At 47.0% G+C, this 22,780-nt stretch overlaps 8 protein-coding genes across 8 annotated transcripts; 4 read left to right on the top strand and 4 right to left on the bottom strand.

Moving 5' to 3' along the window:
- The first annotated feature begins 1,743 nt into the window (after positions 1-1,743).
- On the top strand, positions 1,744-4,451 carry GGS22DRAFT_33723 (uncharacterized protein). Its single transcript, XM_047966841.1, has 2 exons — positions 1,744-3,593; positions 3,660-4,451. Exons 1-2 carry the CDS (start codon positions 2,369-2,371, stop codon positions 3,974-3,976), a joined length of 1,542 nt encoding a protein of 513 aa, XP_047817447.1. The 5' UTR covers positions 1,744-2,368; the 3' UTR covers positions 3,977-4,451.
- A 1,079-nt stretch (positions 4,452-5,530) lies between these two features.
- GGS22DRAFT_33714 (uncharacterized protein) lies at positions 5,531-7,189 on the bottom strand. The gene is made up of 3 exons (XM_047966840.1): positions 7,090-7,189; positions 5,950-7,023; positions 5,531-5,891 (listed from the first exon to the last, which is right to left on the bottom strand). The coding sequence occupies exons 1-3, from the start codon at positions 7,157-7,159 to the stop codon at positions 5,662-5,664; spliced, it is 1,374 nt and encodes a 457-aa protein (XP_047817446.1). The 5' UTR covers positions 7,160-7,189; the 3' UTR covers positions 5,531-5,661.
- Positions 7,190-9,382: 2,193 nt separating this feature from the next.
- GGS22DRAFT_33693 (uncharacterized protein) lies at positions 9,383-12,195 on the top strand. The gene is made up of 4 exons (XM_047966839.1): positions 9,383-9,507; positions 9,710-10,276; positions 10,343-11,717; positions 11,789-12,195. The coding sequence occupies exons 2-4, from the start codon at positions 9,910-9,912 to the stop codon at positions 11,859-11,861; spliced, it is 1,815 nt and encodes a 604-aa protein (XP_047817445.1). The 5' UTR covers positions 9,383-9,507; positions 9,710-9,909; the 3' UTR covers positions 11,862-12,195.
- An 825-nt stretch (positions 12,196-13,020) lies between these two features.
- On the bottom strand, positions 13,021-16,737 carry GGS22DRAFT_167536 (small oligopeptide transporter). Its single transcript, XM_047961995.1, has 8 exons — positions 15,371-16,737; positions 14,942-15,281; positions 14,644-14,862; positions 14,466-14,593; positions 14,317-14,384; positions 14,055-14,260; positions 13,751-13,992; positions 13,021-13,691 (listed from the first exon to the last, which is right to left on the bottom strand). The coding sequence occupies exons 1-8, from the start codon at positions 16,212-16,214 to the stop codon at positions 13,204-13,206; spliced, it is 2,535 nt and encodes an 844-aa protein (XP_047817444.1). The 5' UTR covers positions 16,215-16,737; the 3' UTR covers positions 13,021-13,203.
- Positions 16,738-17,019: 282 nt separating this feature from the next.
- GGS22DRAFT_167534 (putative 3-oxoacyl--synthase) lies at positions 17,020-18,698 on the top strand. The gene is made up of 3 exons (XM_047961994.1): positions 17,020-17,535; positions 17,598-18,320; positions 18,389-18,698. The coding sequence occupies exons 1-3, from the start codon at positions 17,131-17,133 to the stop codon at positions 18,548-18,550; spliced, it is 1,290 nt and encodes a 429-aa protein (XP_047817443.1). The 5' UTR covers positions 17,020-17,130; the 3' UTR covers positions 18,551-18,698.
- Positions 18,699-18,867: 169 nt separating this feature from the next.
- GGS22DRAFT_167533 (ubiquinol-cytochrome C chaperone-domain-containing protein) lies at positions 18,868-20,098 on the top strand. The gene is made up of 2 exons (XM_047961993.1): positions 18,868-19,339; positions 19,404-20,098. The coding sequence occupies exons 1-2, from the start codon at positions 18,982-18,984 to the stop codon at positions 19,964-19,966; spliced, it is 921 nt and encodes a 306-aa protein (XP_047817442.1). The 5' UTR covers positions 18,868-18,981; the 3' UTR covers positions 19,967-20,098.
- Positions 20,099-20,127: 29 nt separating this feature from the next.
- On the bottom strand, positions 20,128-20,769 carry GGS22DRAFT_180636 (dihydrofolate reductase-like domain-containing protein; the record flags this gene model as incomplete). Its single annotated transcript, XM_047963788.1, has 1 exon — positions 20,128-20,769. One exon carries the CDS (start codon positions 20,767-20,769, stop codon positions 20,128-20,130), a length of 642 nt encoding a protein of 213 aa, XP_047817441.1.
- Positions 20,770-21,144: 375 nt separating this feature from the next.
- GGS22DRAFT_167531 (uncharacterized protein) lies at positions 21,145-22,530 on the bottom strand. Its single transcript, XM_047961992.1, has one exon. The coding sequence runs from the start codon at positions 22,356-22,358 to the stop codon at positions 21,348-21,350; it is 1,011 nt and encodes a 336-aa protein (XP_047817440.1). The 5' UTR covers positions 22,359-22,530; the 3' UTR covers positions 21,145-21,347.
- Between the last annotated feature and the right edge of the window lie 250 nt (positions 22,531-22,780).

Genomic DNA, 22,780 nt, shown 5'->3' with positions numbered 1-22,780 from the left:
AGAAGCCTTGTTGTTAGCGTCGATGTGTCTTAGTCGACATCTGTTGGCGGCCCCCCATTCACCCAATAGGTTCGCTCGACTTCTAAAAAACACCTGAAGCTGCAGTGTGTCATATCATAATACCCATTCCGCTCTACTCCTAACCTTCATATACCTAAGCATGCCCCCATGCTTGGCAGCCCATTGGCCAGAATATACGCCATAGACACGGAAGAAAAAAAGGAATCAAAAGAAAAACAAGACTCGACGACATGGATAGGTATTCGACAAGAAGGATTGGCTATGTGGACTTAGAAGCAGGAATCAACTGAACACCATTCAAGCTCAAAAGTCATAGTCACAGCATTTGAACCCGGATCAGCTTGGGAGCATCACGGCGCTCCATGTATTGTTTTACTACTTGACTAGTGAACAGCAAGTTAGGAAGTTGAAAAACAGGGTGTGGTTCAACAGTCGTGAAAATAATTTTGAGAGATATCGGCTTCATGCTTTCCATTGGACTTGGCAGACCAAGTCACACGCTCTGCGGACGATGCGCGGACGCTTCCAACCAACATAAGAATGCAACTTAGGTGTCATTGGAGTCTCGTTATGAGAGGATACAATCCGCAACGTCGTTTTGACGAATTTCTCTACAATTTCACGCCGGCTTCATCTCTTCTCAGGCCTAGAAGTGGTTCACTTCGTACTTAGCGCTATCCCATGTTCTGCACGAGTATTCCAATCTGGAAAGAGCCTTTTTTCCTATGCATAATTTAACCTGCCTGCTCATAAGTGCAGGGCTATGTAACTAAGAATTCTTTATCTGCAAGGCATGAAAACAGAGCCGAGTTGGGTAAAGATTGTCTTAGAGCCGACTATCCACCCTCGCCATGCCGGTCCGAGAGTCGAAAAGTCGAGACCGTACCATACCCCCACGACATCAACAATCCAATCAGATGCCTTACAACTCCATCACCGCGCTTATGATGATCAAAAAGCAGTCTTACCGCGCGCGCCTTGTGGGCTTGAGGCGGTATTAACATCTTATATGAGAATCCTATTTTTTTTTAAAAAAAAAATTCGTAATAGGCTAAGCCTCTTCCAAAGAGGGCACGGCACACACATACATACCTAGTACCTATGTACATTGTTCTCCTGAGTGGTTGGTAGAATGGCTGGTTCCTTTCGTACGCTACCTAATACAGAATCCTCTTCGCAGGCTGACAGCACATCTTGCACAATTACGCCCTCTCTCTGCTCCCTTCGCAATTATTCAGCGCATAACCGGCCCGCCTTTTATTCATCCCCTCTTCGGTTTACCGCCCCTGGACTTTCTCGTGGCCATCATTGGCCTGCCGGTCCCGACAGCTTGGGAAGCCTCCAGGGTCACCAGCGAATGGCGCGGCACAACACATAAGGTGCTGGTCACAGTGCAAAATATGGATTGGATGGACTGAATAGGCTAGAACAGTGAAGCATAATCCCGAAGCGATTAAGTTTTCTCCATCTCAGGTGGGAAGGGGAGTGGATTGCGTCGCTGGAGTTCTATCGTAGACGATCTCTGCTACTAATGCCCAGGGCGCACTTGGCTCTGCACCTCGGTTTATCATCCTAGCGGGCTCTGATTCCGGGTTCTGTCGTTCTATGCATGACCGGGCACCATCGAATTAGTCACGTAGCGCCTTGAAACAAATGTGTCAGGGTACCGGGTTTGTGTCGAGGGTAGCCTTAGCAAGACTCGAGCCCCCCTTGCGCCGTGATCTATCCACGAATTGTGGTTGGATTGGCTCCTCTGCTTGAATATACCGCCACTAGATCAAGCGTTGTCATTCTACCTGTCATTCGTTCTCCATTCCTTCCATACCACCTCGGCTACCCATCTCTGTCGAGTTTGGATTCCCCAGCACAGAACGATCTAATTCTCCGCAGTCGTTCATGTCTCTCATATAGCCACCAATCTCCTGACTAGAGAGAGGCTAAGATAAAGATCCCTCTGATGATATACGATATACTATATTTTTAGAGACAAATAGGCGTACCTATCAATTCGAGCCGTGTTATATATCGGAAGCTAAGAGACAATCAGCAATAGTTTCCTCTAGCGGCACCCGGGGTGTTTGTTTGTTCCCAAGTTGCTTTCTGAGGCCGATCTACTCTTCAGTAGATGTGGCCCTATGTGTCGGGAGGTTGTTGGTCTTATATTAAACACAAGGGTGTGCTTGGCTGACCCCGGCCTCCACTTGCTCGCGCTTCTACATCGATTCAGGAGTCATAAATAGTCTCGCTCCCTTCACGCTCCGCTCCATAACTAGCGTTCTTTATTATCTAGGCATCTATTCAGTTGTTTGCCCTTGCTTTCAGTAAGGCTACCCTCAGTCTGACTTCTATGGACGACATGCGAACTCAATACAATAAAATCACTACTAATATGGAATCGATGACTATTCAACGAAAGCCAACCTTAGACTCCTTGTTTCCGCTCCGTACGTTGCAACCTCAGTCGTCTCAACTGAACTTTGGTCGGCTCCCAAGTCCCCTGGGATACAAAGGAGCGGACGGCGCAATCCGTCGCAATCCTATCCCGGAACCGCCTTATTCTCCCATAAGTAATAGTTCTCGCGCCTCATTCTCCCAAGCCTCGTGTACAGATTCCTGGGAGGGAATATCGACCGCACCTTCGTCTCCACAGACGCCACGTTCTAAATACGAAATCGACGAGACTCTTGTCAAACTTGAATCGATACCGCCACGCCGAGGGGCCCTCAAGCATAGTCGTGATAGCTTGGATGGAGGTACCAAAGAAACCAAACTTACCTCGATCGAGCTACCAAGTCTTACTCATCTACTCCCCCTAACTGGACATGAGAATAGTAATGCCTTTTCTCACCCAACCGCCAGACCTCTGAACCGAACTTGTCCTAGCCCGGCGTCTAAGACTGAATATACGCACTCGAAGAGACCATGGCAGTCACCACCCGAGGATCCCATCATCCAGTGCCTCAATCTTTGGAGAAAGGAATCCGGTGATGATAAGTGTCTCCTTTCACAGCCGCGGAACCGAGATGGATTCTCACTTCTTAACATCGATCTGGATTTTCGGGACTCGGCACCTGCTCCGTATCGTGAGAAGCAGCAATACACGCCACCACGCCACGACTACTGTCAACAGCCTCGCGAAGAATCCCCGTCTGGGTCAAAAAAGAGAGAACTTCCGGATGACGAGACCGATGAAAAAGCCCCGCACAACAATCTTAAGTATTCAGTGGAGGAAACGGACTACATCCGGTTTAATAGGTACGAGATGAAGCTCTCGTGGGAAGAAGGGAAGCTCCTCTTCCGAGATAAATTCCCGATGGCCAATGCCAGGATGAACCGCCGCAAACAAGGCATCCAGGGCGTCCATTATCGGGATAACCTGCACCTTCCCCACCTCGTCGATAGGGGGAGGACGCTGGTGTTTTTGCCTAACGGACACGTCAAGTCTACGGTGGTAAAGGTTCGTGATCAAGGCGAAGACAAGCCGTACTTCAGCCTTACCTACCTATATCCTGAACGAGCACTGCTTTACGACTGGGTGCCGCCTAAGGTTAAGCAAGCCGCCGCCTATATCGGTAAGTACTAGATTACCTAGCTATTTCCTTGAACCAAGACGAAGTGTTACTAACTATTACAACTAGTTAAAGAACGTATCGCCCAGAAGGAAGCAAAGAAACGTGAGGCTATTCAAACAGGCGAATGGCAGGAGAAAGATGACACTGGCACGTGCGCTTGCTGCCCGAAGCCGGACCGCCATAGGGATGACGACAACCAATTCACCCCCAAGCCTTTAGCGGGACGTCGCCCTTCGCGGCCAGCACCTAGACGTAACCCCAGAAGACTATTTGACTCGCAGAATATTACGCAACCTGAGATAGGCGTAGCCTTACATGCCCCCGAACAGCTTCACAACCATCCCGGCGCCAAGCGACGAAAAGTTAAATCGGAAAACATCTAAGATCACATCCACAAACACACGAAGCGAATGTGTGGCTCCAAGTAAACCGAAATATGACCCTTTTTATCCTACGCACCTGAAAAGGTACCTAGGTAGTCATATTTGGACTTCCTCGCCTTCTTTTAATACTATTCACGATATCCTAGACGGTACATACCTATCTATCGTTCCACACAGCATATTTCTCTTCGCTTTCTACCAATTTCTGTGTACCTACTTAATTATATATCGAAAAAAATACTCGACACTGGCGAGATATTAGCTTGAGCTCGCCTTACCATAGATTTGTCACCTACGAATTTTTATCCATTCATCTACGTATCGATTTCATTCCTTTACATATTACTCAACGGGCGATAACCGGGCCGTGGGCAGCAAGGATAAGGGGACAAGAGAATAAGGGACGGTGGCATGATGAAGGCTTATTGGCGTATAGGGGGAGGCTTGTTAGGGGAAACATGGTAAAATGTTAGGGGGGGAAGGGAGGGAAAGGAGGGAAAGGGGAAAAGGGAGGTATTACTGATACGAAACTTGGCACTTTGGGATTAAACAGAACCAAACTGATTGTGTGTCTGACGTGGGATATGGATTAATGAACGACGGAAACGGATCATAGACAGGGTCAATGTACTACTACTATTTTACCTCCTTTCTTTGGTTTTCAAACGTGTCTGATGTCTTTTCTTCTTTCGCTCTTACCAATGTCTCTCCGAAGTCCCCGACATCTACTTGTTTAATATGGGGTTCCTTAGGTATATTTCATATTTCGGAGAACTTACCTATTAAGTTAGTCAGTCGGTCAGCAAGCAGTTGTTTGTAGCTAGGTAGCGGACATGCAAACATAGGTACCTGAACACGGACAGCATCAAGGCAAGGAGGTTTTTTTGCTAGAGGGGAACGGTTGGGGGAAAAGCATATCGGGTCGGTTCTTTGATATATCATTTGTTATTGCTGGTGCTTCAGGGCTGTGTAGACACTGTCATGTATCTATCGTCTCCGTTATCATCGTCTACCGGTTGATGAACCATGGGATGTTATTCACTTGCCCCGGGGTTTAAACAGCCCTCTTAAAACGCATGCTATATTAACGCGTTGTCAATATAATACATATCATACGGCGAAGACGAGCCTCGGGTCAAATCTAGAACATCGGGTGATGCAATGAGTGTGTGATTTCATCACAGACTGGCCGGAATCACCAGCTGTGCTACCCTCTTTACACGAAGCGTTTGGGTCTAAGTTTGCCTGACAGTGCTACCGCGCCAATTAGAGTCGTTGCTATTTCACATCTTCTCGGCGGTTGAATACTGTTCGTGAAATTGTAGCGCAATGCATATTCGGACCACTCGGAAGTCACATGTAGGACATATAAATCGGGGGATACAGAGAAGTAGGGCGGTATGTTTGCTTGAACCCTGTTCATTCAAGTCTCGGCATAGTCAGATAGACAAACCGCCTTTCTTCTCCCTCGCGGGGTTCATATGCCCGTGACGCCCATCCTCGGCGTTTAATTCTTCGCCGATGCTTAGTTCCAGAGTGTCGGGTCTTGTTGTAAACCAACATACGTCCCACTAAAATCACCTATTCGTAGATGCTAGCGCAAATTTCGCGATGCCCACGTCCCACAGGATTGCCGCGCGGTATTATCGCGCGCTACTTTGTGCTCAGGGATCAGTATGGCACCCTTACAAATTCCTCGTCGCGAATTCACGATTAGGCCTGCCGATGTATGTGGCGAATCTTCCCTCTTCACCCTTCTCACTGAAAGTTGCATCATCGTCGTCATACTCATCCGCTAGATCATATTCCTCGAGATCTGAAGCATTGCCAGTTCGGAAAGAGTAGGGATTCTTGTTGAATTCATCATCCGAAGCAACCTCCTCATCAGGATAGTCTGCGGTGTAGTAATTCTCGGCTGTAGGTATGTTAGAAAGATCGTGATATTGTGCTATCTTGGGAAAAGTGGTACGCACCATTCTCGTCCTCCTCGTCCTCGGCCCATTCCTCTTCGCTATCACCGTCATCGCCATAAAAGTAGTCTAGTTCGGGATCTGCTTCAATTACTAGAATGCCAATCTTATGTGCCGGCACGTGCTCTCCTATCTTGCTAGCAGGAACACGCTCATAGGTCTCGATAATGTAGTCGCTGTCGCCGCTGTCACTAACATCGACATCAGAATCCACCATCTTTCTGTCAGCCGAGACTGCATCTTGTGCTTCTTCGGGATGTCTTTCAGCATATCGCATGACTGGCTTCGGCTTGAACTTGAGTTGAGTCTTGGCAGAAGATCGAAGTTTGTTCTCCTCCTCAGCTTTCTGAAGATTCAGTCCGATTTGCTCCATTGTGAAGGCGTTCATCTCGGTAGTCATCATATCCATATCTACATTCCATCGTTCCGTTAAGGACTTAGGGAGATCGGCCTTGTACCTGTCGCTAGGCTTCTTCCCCTCGTCTCTCTTATCCTCCTTCTTGAGATATTTCGATATTCCAGGCTTCTTGCGCTTTCGCGGCTCAGTATTTCCCATGTCTATTTCCACCGTGGCCGTAGGCGTAATTGCCTGATCGACTTCGTTGACGAATGACTGGAACTTTTCGACGGGCTTAGACGAGATTCGCTTAATCTTACGCTCTACGAATAATGTCGGCGCAGAGCGCTTTTTAGAGATACCTCCGTCTGATCTACCGGACAGAGATGATGATGCTCTAATCATATCTCTTTTCGACATGTGAAATCTTCGTGGTTCAGATACAAGATCAGCAGAGCCGGTAGACCTAACGGAGGCAGCATCGGCTGCTGATTCAGTATTGATGTCATCGTCGATAGTCTTGTCACTAGCTATGGTTCCTGGTACACTAGGAACTTGAAGAGTTAGGGACTCGGAAGGACTCGAAGTTGTTGATTGCTTGTTGCGAGATCGTGATGATCGTGATGATCGTGAATAATTATGAATGTGGGGATTGGGAGGAATGTCGAGGAAGGCGGCTTGTTCTTCTTTTCGCTGATACACGAAGGCTTCACTTCGATGTCTCTTATTTTCTTGGACACCTAGAAATGGAGAAGGTTAATTCACTGATTTTATGACGTAAATCGTAACAGTATGCGACAACTTACGAAGGAAAGAGACCGGTGCCTCCTCTGTGGCTTTTCGCTTTACGCGAATTAATTGCGGCGGCACAGACATGGCGACCTAGGCGACGTATTATCGCATGTGTTGAGGAGACAAAGTAGTTTGACTCGTTGACGAGGTGTGAAGTAAATGGATTTTGGAAAGGTTTAAAGTGGGGCAGATGAATGCGACTGTCCTTTGCTCGTGTTACCTATGTCATCTGTGTAACCTGTGACCTGTGTACCTAGTAAGTCAAAGAGGGGGGTATTCGTATGGGGGAGGTATTCGGCAGCCCCGCTTTTGTGGTGAGACCCTGATCATATATGGTATAGCGCGGTACATTGAGAACTAAAAAATAAATTCTCGGCTTTTCATTGGTTTATGAAACCTTCATTACTATTTTAGGTATAGTTTCTTAACAATGACCAATGAGGTCTTACCACCAGGTCCAGCTAGGCTTAGTGTTATTTCTTTTTCTTGTTTAGCGCGCATGACTTATTTCGGTAACCGCTAGCCTTCCTAGGTTTAGCGCATTTTCACTCGGACCTGGCCAATTGGCTTGCGAGTATATTAACCCGGATAAAGGTTTTTTGCAGTCCCGATCATATCACGTGATACTTGGGGAAAGGCGAACCAATCAACGAGCTCGATTGAGCGGGGACTAGCGTGGGTTTTAGGGTTAAAATAAAAGGTGGCCGAATGATTTTATGGCGATCTATTGGCTAAACGCCTGCGCCAAGTCAAAATGGTTAGGGGTTAGGGCCAATTGCGATAAAGGTCTAAAAATCCAAATTTCCTGATTAGTATAGCGTAATCAAAGCTAATTGGCTGTTATCTTTTTTGAGCTTTATAAGGCATAGCGTATAAGATTGAGGCTTTTGATTGGTTGAAGGTTTTTGAAAGAAAAAAAGAAAAAGGGACATCGAATAAAGTGGTCCGTTTGGCTGTATCCACTTCTCATTGGTTGAGGTCTCACCACAAAAGCGGGGCTGCCGAATACCCCCCCCATACGAATACCCCCCTCTTTGACTTAGCCTGTAACCTGTGTCAGCTGTAGCCTGTGTCACCAACTATGTCGGCTTGCAAGTGAGAGACCCGTTAAAAAAATCTTACCGCCCGGCAGAATTGCGGGGAGCTAATAGTAGCTAAGGTGTCCATTTTTTGACACGTGCTATCGCGTTATCGATAACTCGCATAGCACTTATCTAAGTAATACTATGCAGAGTGTGACAACGGTCGCAGCTCGCCGGTTCTTACCGTAGATGCACGTTTATCTTCAAGGTTTAACGTTGCTTCCATTATCACCTTAGAAATTCGTAGTTCGCAATTGCCGATCTACCTGAGGACAAGGACGAGGACCTTTTGTTCCGCTCTGTTCCGTTCAGCCGTTTCATCATTCTTTTCTCTCTTTTCTTTTCTTTTCACTTTCATCACCCCAACAGTGACACGAATCGCCCAACCTGCTCTGCTTTACCTCCACCGCAATAGTCAACATAGTCTACACACCAACATGTGCTGACCGAGTCAACGAAAGTCCCTTTTCTCCACCGCTCTCCACTTCTCCATCTTACATCGTGAATCATACGCTACTATCCTGCCATCTCACCTTTCGACCATCCACGATGAGCCTAGTGTTGCACGATTCGCATCCCATCGTTTTTATGGAAACTTTATATCAACCGAATTTACATCATGCAATATTTCATAATAACCTAAGAATTTCCATAATCTCCTGGGTTGTGCAGCTTGTACGTCCTGTGGCTCTGTGGCTCCAGGTCTGTTTCCAGATAAGAACAGAACTTGTCTCTTACGTACAAGTACGCATGCTACGCGCATACATAGGTATACATGTATGTACGTACACGTACAAACCGCGTACCGCAGTATTAAGATGCCTCGAAATGGTCCAATAACAGGCATAGGGATGCCAGCGGGAGTGATAAGTCACCTTGAAGTTCTACATCTTCTGCATCTTGCATAGCAGGTATGGCTCCGGAGAGCAGACCCTGAGAGCCTTGGCTCTAACAAAGGTTGGTTTGTCCAGCAGATGGAACGGCCCAGACAGGCGTAAGGCATGCGTCAGGACGACGCAGCTGGCTAAAGCTGGCCTTAATCAGGACCACCACCACATCATAGGTCGGTAGGAGGTAGGTATCTTTATGTATCTTTCTGCTTGTCTCGTATGATGGATGCCACCATGGCCACCACGGCCACCACGGCTCAAAAATTATCCATATATACAATCTCGAGGATGTCCTTATTTCCGACTGTTATTGTTTCCTTCAATGCTTTCTTCCTTATCCTACCTCAGTACCAGGTAGTCAACTTCGTTGTTTCATCTTCCTTCAACGAGGTCATTTCCTCTGCCTCGTTAACTATTACCAATCCGAAATCTTCAAACAGCTCATCAGCTATCATACATTGTAAGTCGCCGGCCGAACATATGTCAGATTCCTAGTTGTTCATTTGCATAAAATCTCGACCACCAAGCAATCAGCACACCCAATTGCAGGCTGCGTATATCAGAAGTCTCAGATAATACTATATCAGACACTTTATATCTATTCGTCCAATTTCCAAACCCGCGCTCCGCGATGGAATACTGACGAGCAAGCGTACGATTAGGTCTAAATACCCTGCAGGCAACGTTGGGTTGCTCTATCCGATTGCTTGACTTCCGTGGATTACTCCCGAAAGTCTTTAAGCTCCCTCCTACCTAACTACTTGCAGACCTGAATCCGTGCAGTAGCATCCGAAAGAAACGGTGGCCCAGTACAGTTAATGGCCTCGAAATAATAATCAGCCCGTAACACCCTCCTAATTTCATGGAGGCCGTCGTCGATCCTAGACTTGTCAAGCCGACTATCTCGCATCCCATCGACCCTCGACAAACCTCTATCAAGCATGAGCTTGTAATAATACAGAAACAAGCTCCTCTATCGCCCGACATGCCTCGCCGAAAAGTCCCCATTACCTTGACGTACCAAAAGAATGGAACTGGCCCTCCCGTTTATGTAGCGGGATCCTTTTCAAACCCGCCATGGCAGCCGCAAGAGATGGACGTTTCTATCGACCAACACGGAATCCATATATTTACGAAAAATATTATGGTTGACGATGGCTCCGAAATCCAATACAAATTCCGAATAGGCTCAGGAGATTGGTGGGTCTTGGATGACAACTCGGACACAGGTAAATTCTTGTCCCCGTAATATTTTGCTCAATTTGCAGCTTCCTATGCTAAGACTAGACCATAAGCCGTCGACGAGAATGGGAACACAAACAATATCCTTAGAGTTTCCATCAACTCTATCCAAGAGGCAGAGGCCGATACCAAGGCGCTAAATCGTGTCAACTTGTTGAAGGGGTTGCCTACCAACAGTGGTAGGCAAACCCCTAACATCGCGAAGACCGCCGCGGAGGTGGCTGACACGGCACGTATCGTAGATCCTGGGACACCCGAGCCGGAGCTATCAGATGCTGAAGCAGGCAGAATTGGCATCCGGCGACTATCACACACCCCGATTAACGAAGTTGCTCAGACGGCTATGGAAGTTTCCAAGACCGCCGCAACGTTGGATGCGGATGATAGCTGGCACTCGGACGACGAGACCGACGCCGAAGACGGTGAGTGCCCTGTGTTTTCGCACGAATTCATGGGACAGGCATCCGACGCCAAGAACCGACGGGAAAGCAAGACTGCGTCGGACTTCGACGATTCAGCTATCGATGTAGAGAACGTGGATTTCGACGATCCTCAATTGGAGACGTTCCCATCCAACAATCGCGAGTCCATTTTGGCTGCGGTGCGACGTATCTCAACTAGCGTAGACGCTGATCGCACTGTTGTTGAGGGGATTCCACCTTCACCTGTCGTTCCGCTATCCCAGCAGCCAAGTTCTGCAGAAAATCCACCAAAAGACCAACAAAATCTGCTGCCCGACGATGCCACAAAGCAAGCTGGTTTGGTTCAGTCTAGTACTAGAAATTCTCTGGGCTCCATAGCGGAAGACGACGAGTCCCACAACGACAACGCAGACGAGGAGCCGGAGGAAGAAATGTCCCCATTCGTTCAGCATCCTGGACCCTCGTGGGGCGCTGGGTCGGAATGTGCAGCTAGCGTAGATTCCAACGACGAGGGCATCGCTATGAGCGTCGAATCTAAGCGAAGGGCCAAAAAGTCCGAAGACTGCTCTCCCCTGGATTCCGCCCCAGTAACCCCACCCAGTACCAAGGTCTTAGAGGTCGCGGAATCGAACTCCAACGAATATGCACCCGCACCCGCGTCCGAAGACGACTCGAATGCTCCGACCGGCGCTGATGATCCACATGCTGCTGAAGAAGCTTCTAAGAACGGTCCCACTAATGTAGTACGTGGTACACCCACTGACACTCATGTGAGCGACAGCTCTAATACAACGAGCATAAGCGAGGGGGAAGCCAAATCGACGTCTATCGACCCTAATAATGAAACTGGTCTGCGAAAGCGAACGGCTAACGAGCCAATCGTGTCTTCGGCACCTGCCCAGGATACGGATCGGACCCCAAACTGGCTTGACATCTGTTTACGATTCGCACTTGTGAGATGGATCGGAGGTTTCGCCGGGTGGCTATACCGTCGTAGAAACAGGGCGTACGTGTTTCTTCTGTTACTCCAACTTTGCGGTGGTTCTATTTATGTTTATACTTCTAACACATGTTTAGGCTCATGGCTGCCGGCACGGCTGTTATCGTCGTTGGCGTCGGCTTGTTATGGCAAAACCCCATCAGCTTGTAAGGGACATATGGACATAAAAAACGTGGCGAGGCTGGCGGAGATCGTTCGAGATAGGCTGCTTAATATTGGATCTCCCTTCCTAACACCTATAGTCTTATCAACGGCCTCCGAAGGTATATCGGATTAGAGCTTGGGTCGGCCCGTTGTGTATATTTTTACCTAGGTATCTAATATGAAAATGGTGTGAAGCGGTGTGCTGAGTGTCGTAAATGATGATCTGGTGGTTGCATAACACATGTTTGCTATGTCGGTCCGAGGTTATTCTCACATACTCAATCCATAATTATCTATCCATTGTTTAAGTGCTTGCACAAATAGAAAAGCTGAAGTTGGCCAAGTCTTGCGGATGGCATTGCCCTCTTGCTTAAGTACCTAGTAGTTATTTACCTATGCTACCGTAAGACAATAGGGTCACTCTTAGCATATACCTCACCGACTTATCTATCTATGAACATCAATCACCTACCACATCTAGCAATGCGTCCGTAGCTTCGCGCAAGGGGTTTATATTCTGACGCCTATCGACCTGTCCCAGTCAAGTGGAAGTATTACATTACGGACATACTTCTAGAAAGAATGAATGTAACACTAACGGCATGCGGTGCAACGTCGACGTAGCCAGACCCAACGGGGCGGAACTGAAAATTCCCAACGCTACGATAACCTAAGTCTTTGGGCCTGTATGAGATGTTAGTATCATTGGCGGTGCCATAGACTTGTAGCGTAATAGCACTGCTCCTTACCTACCTAGTACCTACCTAGGTACGTATAAACGTGGGCTAGGGAGTAATGGAGGGAGGGGTGCGAATATGAGGCGGCTTATCTCATCGAGTTGGTTTCAGAGCAATGGGCTATGCTTGTGAGGGATAATGAGATGAGCTACAGCATATTGACTACCTGGAATCATCCTTACCAGGTAGGTAGCCAATTATTCATGTAAACGCATATGTACCTAGGTACCAAATTGGTGCTAATATATACGAAATATTATATCCATGTGGCTTCATTCATATAGATGAGTACCTCCTCATTAGATACCTAGTCTATCAAGTGAAAACACTCTCTATAGATCAAACAGTAGGATGTCACCACAGCCTGTCTCTCATAGATAGGTACCTAGTAGGCACCTACCGAATATTCGTTGTGTTAATTGAGTAATGCATAGTAACGAATTATATTTGTATATCAGCGCCCACACAATCCGCTGTCCAACACACACCCCATTCTAACGAGATATGGATCTGGCCTTAAAAAATCTGTCTAGTCTACTATAGACTTCTAAGCATCTAGCTAGGTAGTTATACATGCGCCACTTCTGTATGATAGTAACCAACCTCACCCTTTACCAAGCCTTCGGTCCAAAGGTCTCGCCTGGCGGGACCACGACTTGGATGGCCTTGCCTTGGTAATCTAGTGTAGACGTAACGACATCGTTGCCCCACCACCTTGGGGCTTCGATCTCGTTTAGAGTAAAGACGAAAAATATAATTAGCGTTGCCAGCGCAAGGCCCAGGTCGAGGCCGGCAGAAGTAAGGTAATTCAGGCGGCTCCACCATCTGAAATGGCGTTTCTTGACCAAGTATTGAAATACATAGCCCACCAGACCCCAGGATAGGTAGTTCAATGGTGTAGCCGGCGGGATGTAAGCGGGGCCTCCGAAAATCAGCGGCGCCATAAGGTGTTTGGCAGGTGAGTGGGGCCACCGCTTCGCCGCGTACCAGATGGCAATAGGAGCGGCAGCGCCGATGACGAAGAAGATTAAAAGTCCGGAGTAGATTTCTCCCGGGGAGAAGACACGGGAAGGCCCTATGAGACCCCATATGACGGACGCTAAAATTAATTGTCAGTTGTCAAAGTCAACACATTGGCCTTGAATGTTGAGAGCATACCTGAGAAGAAAACTCGACCTCCAGGGCATGTGAAGCGCTGAGGCTGTGTCAAGTCGCAAACCCCATCGATATGATTAAGCGCAAAGTTGAGAACCGCGACTTGAATAAAACACGAAAATGTCGTAGCCACAACTTGGGCCATGAACATGGTTCGCGGAGGTATTTTCATATAATGTCCGAATTTGAGATCAGAGACGAAACTCAGAGCTTGCGACATCGTGATGTATCCGTACGTCTTGAACCTTTTCGTTCTGTTAATAGGTAATGTTACATATGAAGATGATGAAATATTGTGATAACTTACAACATAAGGGCAAGTGGCCGACCGGGCTGAATATAACCATAAACGAACTCAGTCAAGACATTTAGACCAATCTGATGGTTCGTGACAGCCTGGATGATGCCGATTGGCAAGGAGAACGCGAAAGAGATAGCCACGGCAAGCAAAAAAGCCCACCAAGTCAGATTGGTTGGGTACGCTAGAACTGAAAAAAAGCCGAGCGCCAGTACCTGATTGATCATTAGCGATTGAGCCTCCAAGATATTCCATTGATGGTATAACGAACAATTGCGAACAGAGTAAAATACCACGACGATGGCGCCTCCTTATATTTTTGCATTAGTTTCATATGTACTGCGATCCAAGTTAGTAACTACCATTGTAATAGTGGCGTAAGCCATAATAATATGGAAATTCATGAAAATTGGCACATACTGTCAGGTTTTTCGTTCGTGCTATTTCTATATTGAGCCCAAATAGTCTTGCGATGATGAAGATATGTGTAAACTATTAAGGCGGTGATGGCTGCAAATGATAGGCCATATGATAACGCGAATGTAGTGCTGCATCATGTGTAAGTTTGGCTAACGATTAAATAATAAAGGTATCGAACCTGATGAAAACAGGAGAGTACGCCTTGTATGCTTCCTCGTCCAAGGTGAACTCAGGAGTCAATATCCTCTTTACGTCATATATCGCACCAGTATTGTCGTACGTAGAAGAGTCGCTCATAGGTAAGAATTGAGAGTACCATACGCCTGTATAATGGAACAATGTAGTGAGTACGATATAGAATAGCACGACGCCAATAGTTGTGTTGGCGATAGCGTTCCTAAGGGTTCGTTAGTCAACGAATGGTGTCGTTTAATTCAAAGCCAAATTGTAGGTAATTAATTGAAAAAAAAACGTACCATGGAGGGATCAGAGGCGACCCGATGTATCCTGCAATTTGTGTCCAGTCGAAGGTAATAGGTAGTAATGAAATACCAGTATTACCGCCAAATAACTGATTCACTACTACGTTTTGGGGTGCCATCCATGTTGCAAAAGCAAATACACTTAGACATTGAACGAAGTAACCGGGGATGAAATAATACAGAGCAGAAACAAGTGTTACAATGCCGAACCATCTATATCTCGGCATACGCCCACCGATAATCGAGGGGTCTGGAGCTTGATGTTTTTCATACATCGCGCTCATCAGGGCGACAGCAACTAGGTTACCAGGCCAGATCATGGAGGCTGGGTAAACTAGAAAGGGCCATGTTTATTAGCAATTCATAGTGCATACCTAAGTACCTACAGTAGGTACCTAGGTAAAGGCCAACAAGACAGCTCACCTAGAAATTTCCTCATCATGCCTGCGATCCCGTATCCCAAAGACTGCGTTGAGACTACTAATACAAGTTGAAATATAATGCCAAAATTCTGTTTATAAAATACAAGTTGGGCGAGGATGATATCCGTAGCGTAGGCGACGGAAAAAGAAACGCCTGCCATGACGACGATGATCGAGTGTTCTTTGATGTTAAAGGGCCCAGGGTTCAGATCACATCTTAGCCCGAAGATCTTGATTTGCCGGTTTGGTATTACTTTCTCCCAACCACGGCCAAGAGGCCAGGCGATGATCTGAGCGATGAGAGTCCCTAGACCGATTGAGGGCTGTCTTAAGGAGAATAGAGTATTCGTTGAAGCGCCGATGAGCACCAAAGTTAAGCCGATCGTCCAGGCTCGAAGAGTGTTACAAGGAAGATCCTCATCGTAGTTAGGGACCGTGGCTCTGACTTCTTCATATGGCGAGTTCTCTTCGCCTGCCTTAGATGAGGTTTCATCGTCGAAAGATTCCAAGCTCTGAGAATCCATTCTGCGAAGTTCTATAGCCTCCTCCCCATCGAGATGCCCGTCGGGATGGTTAGGATCTAGTAGGTGTTCAAACTCTTCACCTTCTTCATAATCTTCGTCGTTTCGAGCGCTAGGATCAGACCATTCCGAAAGGCGCGGCTTCGAACCATTGGCATTGCCGTTGGTCGGGCTATCATGATGATGCGCATCATTCCCCTTTGTGCGGTGCCTCATTTCAGCCGCACTTTCGTCGAGGTCTGAACCATCGTAAGAAATACGATTATCTCTTTTTATCCTTCCCTTTCCAGCCGTCCCAGACGGCTTTGAAGACCTGTTATCCATCTTACGAAACTGCGATAATTTGACGAACCAATCAATTTAACTTTGACCTGAGCCTTAAGTACCATTGGGCGGACTATTAGGCGAATGATATTCTCCAATGATATGCCAATTGGTAAAGGCCTCCGATATGGCTTACACGGAGTGTCCGTGAATGTTGAAGCAAGTGGTAAGCCATAAACTTTTTCTGTTCATACAAATATTGCCCGTTTCCTAGTATAAATTCGCAGTATCGACACCATTTACAGTATTGGGGGAGGTTATAGAATATCTATTCGAGGTAGTTCTGACATAAGATGATGTAGTCGTGTGTCGTCCCCTTCAGCCACCACCCGAAATCAAATGTTTGAAACGTGTTCAAACGCGCATTCGTTTATTATGCTGTAGGCTCTCCCCAACGACTGAAGTATGAGGATTCTAGTTAATTTAGGTAATAAGGATTTGTTATTTGGACGATTGTTGAATTGATTTTAAGATTGTCAATATTGCAATTGCAATTGTTGTCTCGTGTATGAGCAAAGATGAGATGTAGCTCCTGTGAATTGTATCATCAATGCGGATGGTATTGTACTAACTAAAATTAGACCATAACCGCGTGGCATAAACCTGGCGCTCGGGACCGCTATTGCCCCCTACTCATATAGCCCTGTAGCTTGTATTGGGCAGATACATAATAGTACATATTAATCCAATGCCGCTTCCCGCTTCCCGTCTTCCGATCCAATAGAAAAAAACTCGGTTAACTTAATAATCGCGTAATTCATCCGCGGTTCACTTTTATGAATTTTTATGATTTCTCAACAGTGATCATTTCTAAAAGTCAGCGAATTTCTATGAGAATCAACTTCCTAATGGTTTGATTTTCTCAGATACGCTCTGCAAACCCGGATTTCCAGGTTAACCCAGGTTATGGCAAAGAATGCGCCGGGTTGTCATCACAGGCCTCGGCGCCATCACACCTCTCGGAGTAGGTGCTCGACATTCGTGGAGTAGGTTGATCGCTGGACACTCCGGCATCGTGAGTATTGCGGGATTTAAGCCAGAGAAGAAATGGCGCGAACTTACTAGCACGGTGGCTGGCATTGTGCCAAAGTCGGGTACCGGTGAAGGCCAGTGGCGACCAGACGACTGGCTGTCTGCCACAGATCAACGCCGCATGTCCGCGTTCACACAGTATGCAGTAGCCGCAACAGAAATGGCCCTCGCTGATGCTGCGTGGAAACCGAAAAAGCAAGAGGCTTTAGAATCGACCGGGGTCTGTCTAGGAAGTGGCATTGGGAATTTAGATGATATATACGCCACAAGCCTCGCATACGAACAAGATGTGAGACCTAGTGAATGACATTTGACTAGTATTTCATGTTTACTAATCATGTACTGATATAGGGCTACAAGAAAGTTTCTCCGTTGTTTGTTCCAAAAATCCTCATTAATATGGCGGCTGGTCATATTGCCATGAGATACGGCTTTCAGGGCCCTAACCACACTGCAACGACGGCTTGCACTACGGGGGCGCATTCAATAGGGGACGCCTCGCGCTTCATAGCATTTGGAGATGCCGATGTTATGGTTGCAGGAGGGGCAGAATCGTGTATCCATCCACTCACATTTGCTGGATTTGGAAGATCACGTTCTTTATCCACCGCCTTTAACGATGATCCATCTTCGAGTTGCCGGCCGTTCGATCGCCAGCGCAATGGGTTTGTCGTTTCCGAGGGCGCGGCTGTCGTCATTCTAGAGGAACTGGAACATGCTAAAGCGAGGGGTGCTCGGATATATGCCGAATTAAAGGGGTATGGGAGTAGTGGCGATGCTTACCATATGACAGCTCCACGCGAAGATGGGTCGGGGGCATATCTCTCCATGAAGAAGGCTCTAAAGCACGCCGGAATCAAACCTCGCCAAGTGGATTATATCAATGCGCATGCGACTAGCACTCTTGTTGGCGACATTGCCGAAGCCCATGCGATTCGCTCATTGATGATCGGTGAAGAAGGATATTCTAACGAAAGTCATGTTGCTGTCAGCGGTACCAAAGGATCCGTAGGACATCTTCTTGGTGCTGCTGGTGCAATTGAGGCTATCTTTTCAATTTTAGCTATCACCGAAGTGAGTTTTAATCCCTATGATATAATTTTGCGGCGATTATTCGTAATTGACATCTTCACTCTCTATAGAACATACTTCCCCCAACACTAAATCTGATAGAACCTGATGTTGAGCCCAAGTTTAATCTGGTCCCTCTTAAGGCTCAAGAAAAGAAAGTTGATGTCGCTCTATCTAACAGTTTCGGTTTTGGGGGTACCAACGCAACATTAGTCTTTTCTAGATTCAAATAATTTTGAATGTTCTTATTAAAAAATCGGGAAAATTATATATGTCCCTGCCCCTCTAGAGCTATAGGAATAATATCATATTTACTACCAAGTTGTCTTTACGAAGTACATATGTAGATCTTCAGCTTTAGATGACCAAATTCAAGGAAGGAAGTATCTTGTACCTACCTAGTAATACTAGGTAGTTATACCAGCTATACATATGTACTTTGTACCCATACTGCCTTATCGTAATCCCTGTTGAAGATCCTAGGATTGGACAGGGGTCCAAGCTTCTAGCTTTTTTTTGGCAATTTTTCATCTTTTCTCTGATGCGCATATGTCAATGACGTGAACATCGACGCTTGGCCTCAAAGACACTCGACTAGGTATACTCCATATCTCAAATGTTAATGACTACGCATATACCTACAATATAGACATCACGTTATAAAATGGCGTGCCGAAGCTGCAGAAGGCAGCTCGCTCTGCTTATGCGACAAACAACTACGGCCACAGAATTCCAAAATGTCGCTATATTACGCCAGTTCGTCGCTACTAGACCTCCTCGGTTGGACCAACGAAGGAATTTCGGGAGCACTCCCCGCCAATTAGGCGTTCGCGATATCATCGCTCAAGTATTCAAGAATTCGGCTGAGCCTTACCGGGTGGTTCAAGCTACTGAGCATATATACAAAGCATGCGCTCGCGAGGCGTCGTACACAATATCTGCGAAAGATAGAACGGCCGGGACGATACCTAAGACGGCGGAGGGCGAGGATTTGGGCGAAGGGACGACGATGTGGCACAACGGTAACTTACATCCCCCGATTCTAATACACGTATCATTGCTAATATTTGCTGTCTCGTTTTCCAGAATTCAAGCTCCCCCCAACCTTCAGCACATGGTCGCAAGTCACGATGCTGCACATGTATTTAATCTTCGCTCGACTCCGCGACTTAGACCGAGAGGTGGCCCGATCGTGGCAACGACAACTTATAGATCACTACTTCTTCGATGCCGAAGAGAAGATGGATTTAGTCCACGGCATAAGCTCTCGGGGTTTACGACATCGATACCTCAAAGACCTATTTATACAATGGCGGGGTATCATAGCTGCTTATGACGAAGGCGTTGTCAAGGGTGATTCCGTACTGGCCTCCGCCGTCTGGCGTAACGTATATAAGGCGCGGGACGATGTCGACGTGCGCGCGTTAGCTGCGATCGTTAGTTGGATGCGATTATGCCTTAAAATGCTGGACCAGATACCGGACGAGTCACTTTATTTCCAGACCGAGTCTGTTTTCAAGTGGCCGGCCAAGAATGAATTCATGCTCGTAGATAAGCCGGTAAGGGAGCTCGAGGACGCGTTGCAACCAACAGTAACGAGTGCTCCCGCAAAAGCACCTGTGAAGGTTGCTGCGAAGGCTACCGCGTAGATTTAGGTATAGTTATGGGATATGATGACGGCATGGAATAGTATCATAATGGAGTATAAAAAAGATTTGGCGAAAAAAATGCGCCTTACATGCGATAAAAGTCACCATTCTCATTTTGAGATTATTCACTGTACATATTATATAGAAGCCTGTGACAAAAATCAACCAGCCCTCTCCCACAATTGAAACTCATACCTCGTCCCATTCTCTTCTTGAACGCCCTCCGGTACCGTCTCTCCCGTCCACACATCGAGTTCGTCCTTAGACTTTTTCACCCAGCCATTTGTACTTTGCTCATCTAGCTCTAGCGGGAAGAACGTATCGCACTCAAATCCTGCCGATTGGATCTGCGTCAATAGCACACGCTTTGCAGCTGGCAGCTTCAGCGCCGCATCGTAGATCTGTGCCCCACCAATGACGAAGGCTTTTCCCGCGTTGGATGCGGATTTAAGGTAAGTGAGAGCATCCTCTAGAGACTTTACTCTTACTGGCCCTTCAATCTGTACTTCTCCTTCTCCCTGTTGTGTGGGTGAATCGTTGGGATGCGAGCGACTAACGACGATGTTGAGGCGCCCCTTCAACGGCCGAAATTTTGGTGGTATGCTATCCCATGTCTTGCGACCCATGATGACGGCGTTTGTGGCTGTAGTGCTGGTAGGAGATGACGACGTAGGTACACGCTTGGTTACACGTGCAAAATAAGCCATCTCTTTTTTTAAACCCGTCCAAGGCAGGGTGCCATTAAGACCGATGCCCATATTACGGGTTGCAGCCACGATGAGGGTGAGCTCCGGGTGAAGCATTTCTGTCGAGGAGTTGGTCATTTGTCTCTTTCGTTTCCGAAGCTTTATCGGCAAATGGTAGAGTTAAATTAAGTGAAATATAGTGATCTCGCTCAATTAGTGATATGATACCGAGCAAGTTTACAAGTTGTTTGATTTTACAGTAGGTTGATGAAATTTGCACATAACAATCTTGGAATGGATCACTAACAATTCTTTTTCGAGAATTTAGCTCCATTGAGTCTTTCCTCCCGAGGTCCAGAAGCATTTCATTCCTGGCTTTTTCTACGAATTCTAAGAATAATTCTATTATAAGGGATATAATATCTAATTATAGCAGACTTTGATATTATTAGATTTAGAAATCGTTACATTCGTTTTTTTTTTCAAAAAAAATAATAAAACCTATTCGTAAGATGTATTATAGGTACTGCTATATAGAGTTTACATGACCCAGTTTTGCATTTAGAAAATGAGAAAAGGGGTACCATCCTTAGGTACCTACCCAAGCGTCAAGAATTCCGTTTCAACCATTATCAGAATGCTACTATCATCTATAGCACATGATATATCAATTTTACCATATTCAAGCTAGTAATTCAAGCGGCAGCGGCAGCAATCTTTCCTAACCCATGTTCCTGTCTCTGCTTCTCTTTCTGTTCCTCCTCCATCCTCCTCATCTCCTCCCTCTTCATCGCCTCCTGAATACGCACCCTCTCCGGTACCAATCTCTCCCTCTTCCCCGTCATCCTCCAACCCTTTAACATATCTTCGCCTCCAACCGCATTCATCGTTTTCCGCTCCACCAAACTATACTCTCCGCCCTCCTCCCTATCGAAGCAAAACGGCTTGTTGATACTCACCGGCGGATTCGTAATGATCCTCACATCACGCCTCGCATTGCTCGTCGCACTATGCAGCATAAGCGGATGCAGCAAATATACATCCCCCACATTCCCCGTCGCCTCGACGAAATCCCCGTCATTACAACTCTGCACAACATCGCAATACCACTGCAAATTCCTCTCTTTCCCCATCGGAAAGTCCGGGTGTCCCCTCGGCACCATCCTCGGCGACACGCCCTCAGGGTGTTCATAAAGCTGTTTCGCCACGTTCTCAATCGCCTTCGGGCAAATCATCGTCCCACCCCCCTCACTCACGATATCCGTGAACAACGGAATAACCAAAAGCGCCTGCTCGGGACTATCAAGGTAATGCACGAAGAAATCCCCATCGACATGCCACCCGCCCAACTCCTTCGGCGGAACCGGGCTCCCCTCGTTCTCCTCTGTGCCGAGGTTCACGATCAGCGAGTCCCGCCAAAGGTCGCTTTCGAGATTAACGCGGTCCTCGCCGCCGCATAGCTCGCAGATCGCGGCCCACGCCTTCGGCGCGAACGCCGCGCACGAGAAGGTCCGGTGGGACGGCATGTTCGTGCGTTCTCTGCTCCAGGTACGCTTGTCTGTCGGGGACATCCCGAGACGCGTCCATACCCCGTCGGTTATGGAGGCGGCTTGCTCGCGCGTGAAGCAGTTCGTTAGTTTGAGGTACCCGTGCGCGAGGAAGAAGGCTTTTTCTTCTTCCGTGAGGGGGGCGGGTGACGATGCCATTATTATGAGTTTTTGGGGTCCGAGTGATGAAGTGTTTTGTCTGTTAGGTGAGTTGATTTACTGAACTAGGTGGAAGAGAAAGATATACGCAGGATGCTCGTTTTCTGTTGAGATTGCATTTCTTTATCTTATATTCGAGATGCTACATGCATACCCCCCCTCCGTATGCTAGCTCTCTATCTACGCGGGGAAATCGGCATATCGCGCCGCGATCCCATCACCCAATGGAGAGTGAGGCGATTTCGGAGAATTGTTGGAGAACTCGGGTTACTTATGTGTTCATGAGTCGACAGCATTGTGCCGAAACTTGGAGTCGGCAAGCTGCATGATGGTACAAGTAATGGGTACGGGGCCTTCAAAAGAAATATAGGATGCCCATGACGTTCACAATTTCACAATTATGTGGTATAATCGACGAAATT

This window comes from Annulohypoxylon maeteangense (genome assembly GCF_022496945.1).
Source record: "Annulohypoxylon maeteangense strain CBS 123835 unplaced genomic scaffold GGS22scaffold_12, whole genome shotgun sequence".
NCBI classification, from domain to species: domain Eukaryota; kingdom Fungi; phylum Ascomycota; class Sordariomycetes; order Xylariales; family Hypoxylaceae; genus Annulohypoxylon; species Annulohypoxylon maeteangense.
This window is presented reverse-complemented; position numbering and strand designations above follow the sequence as displayed.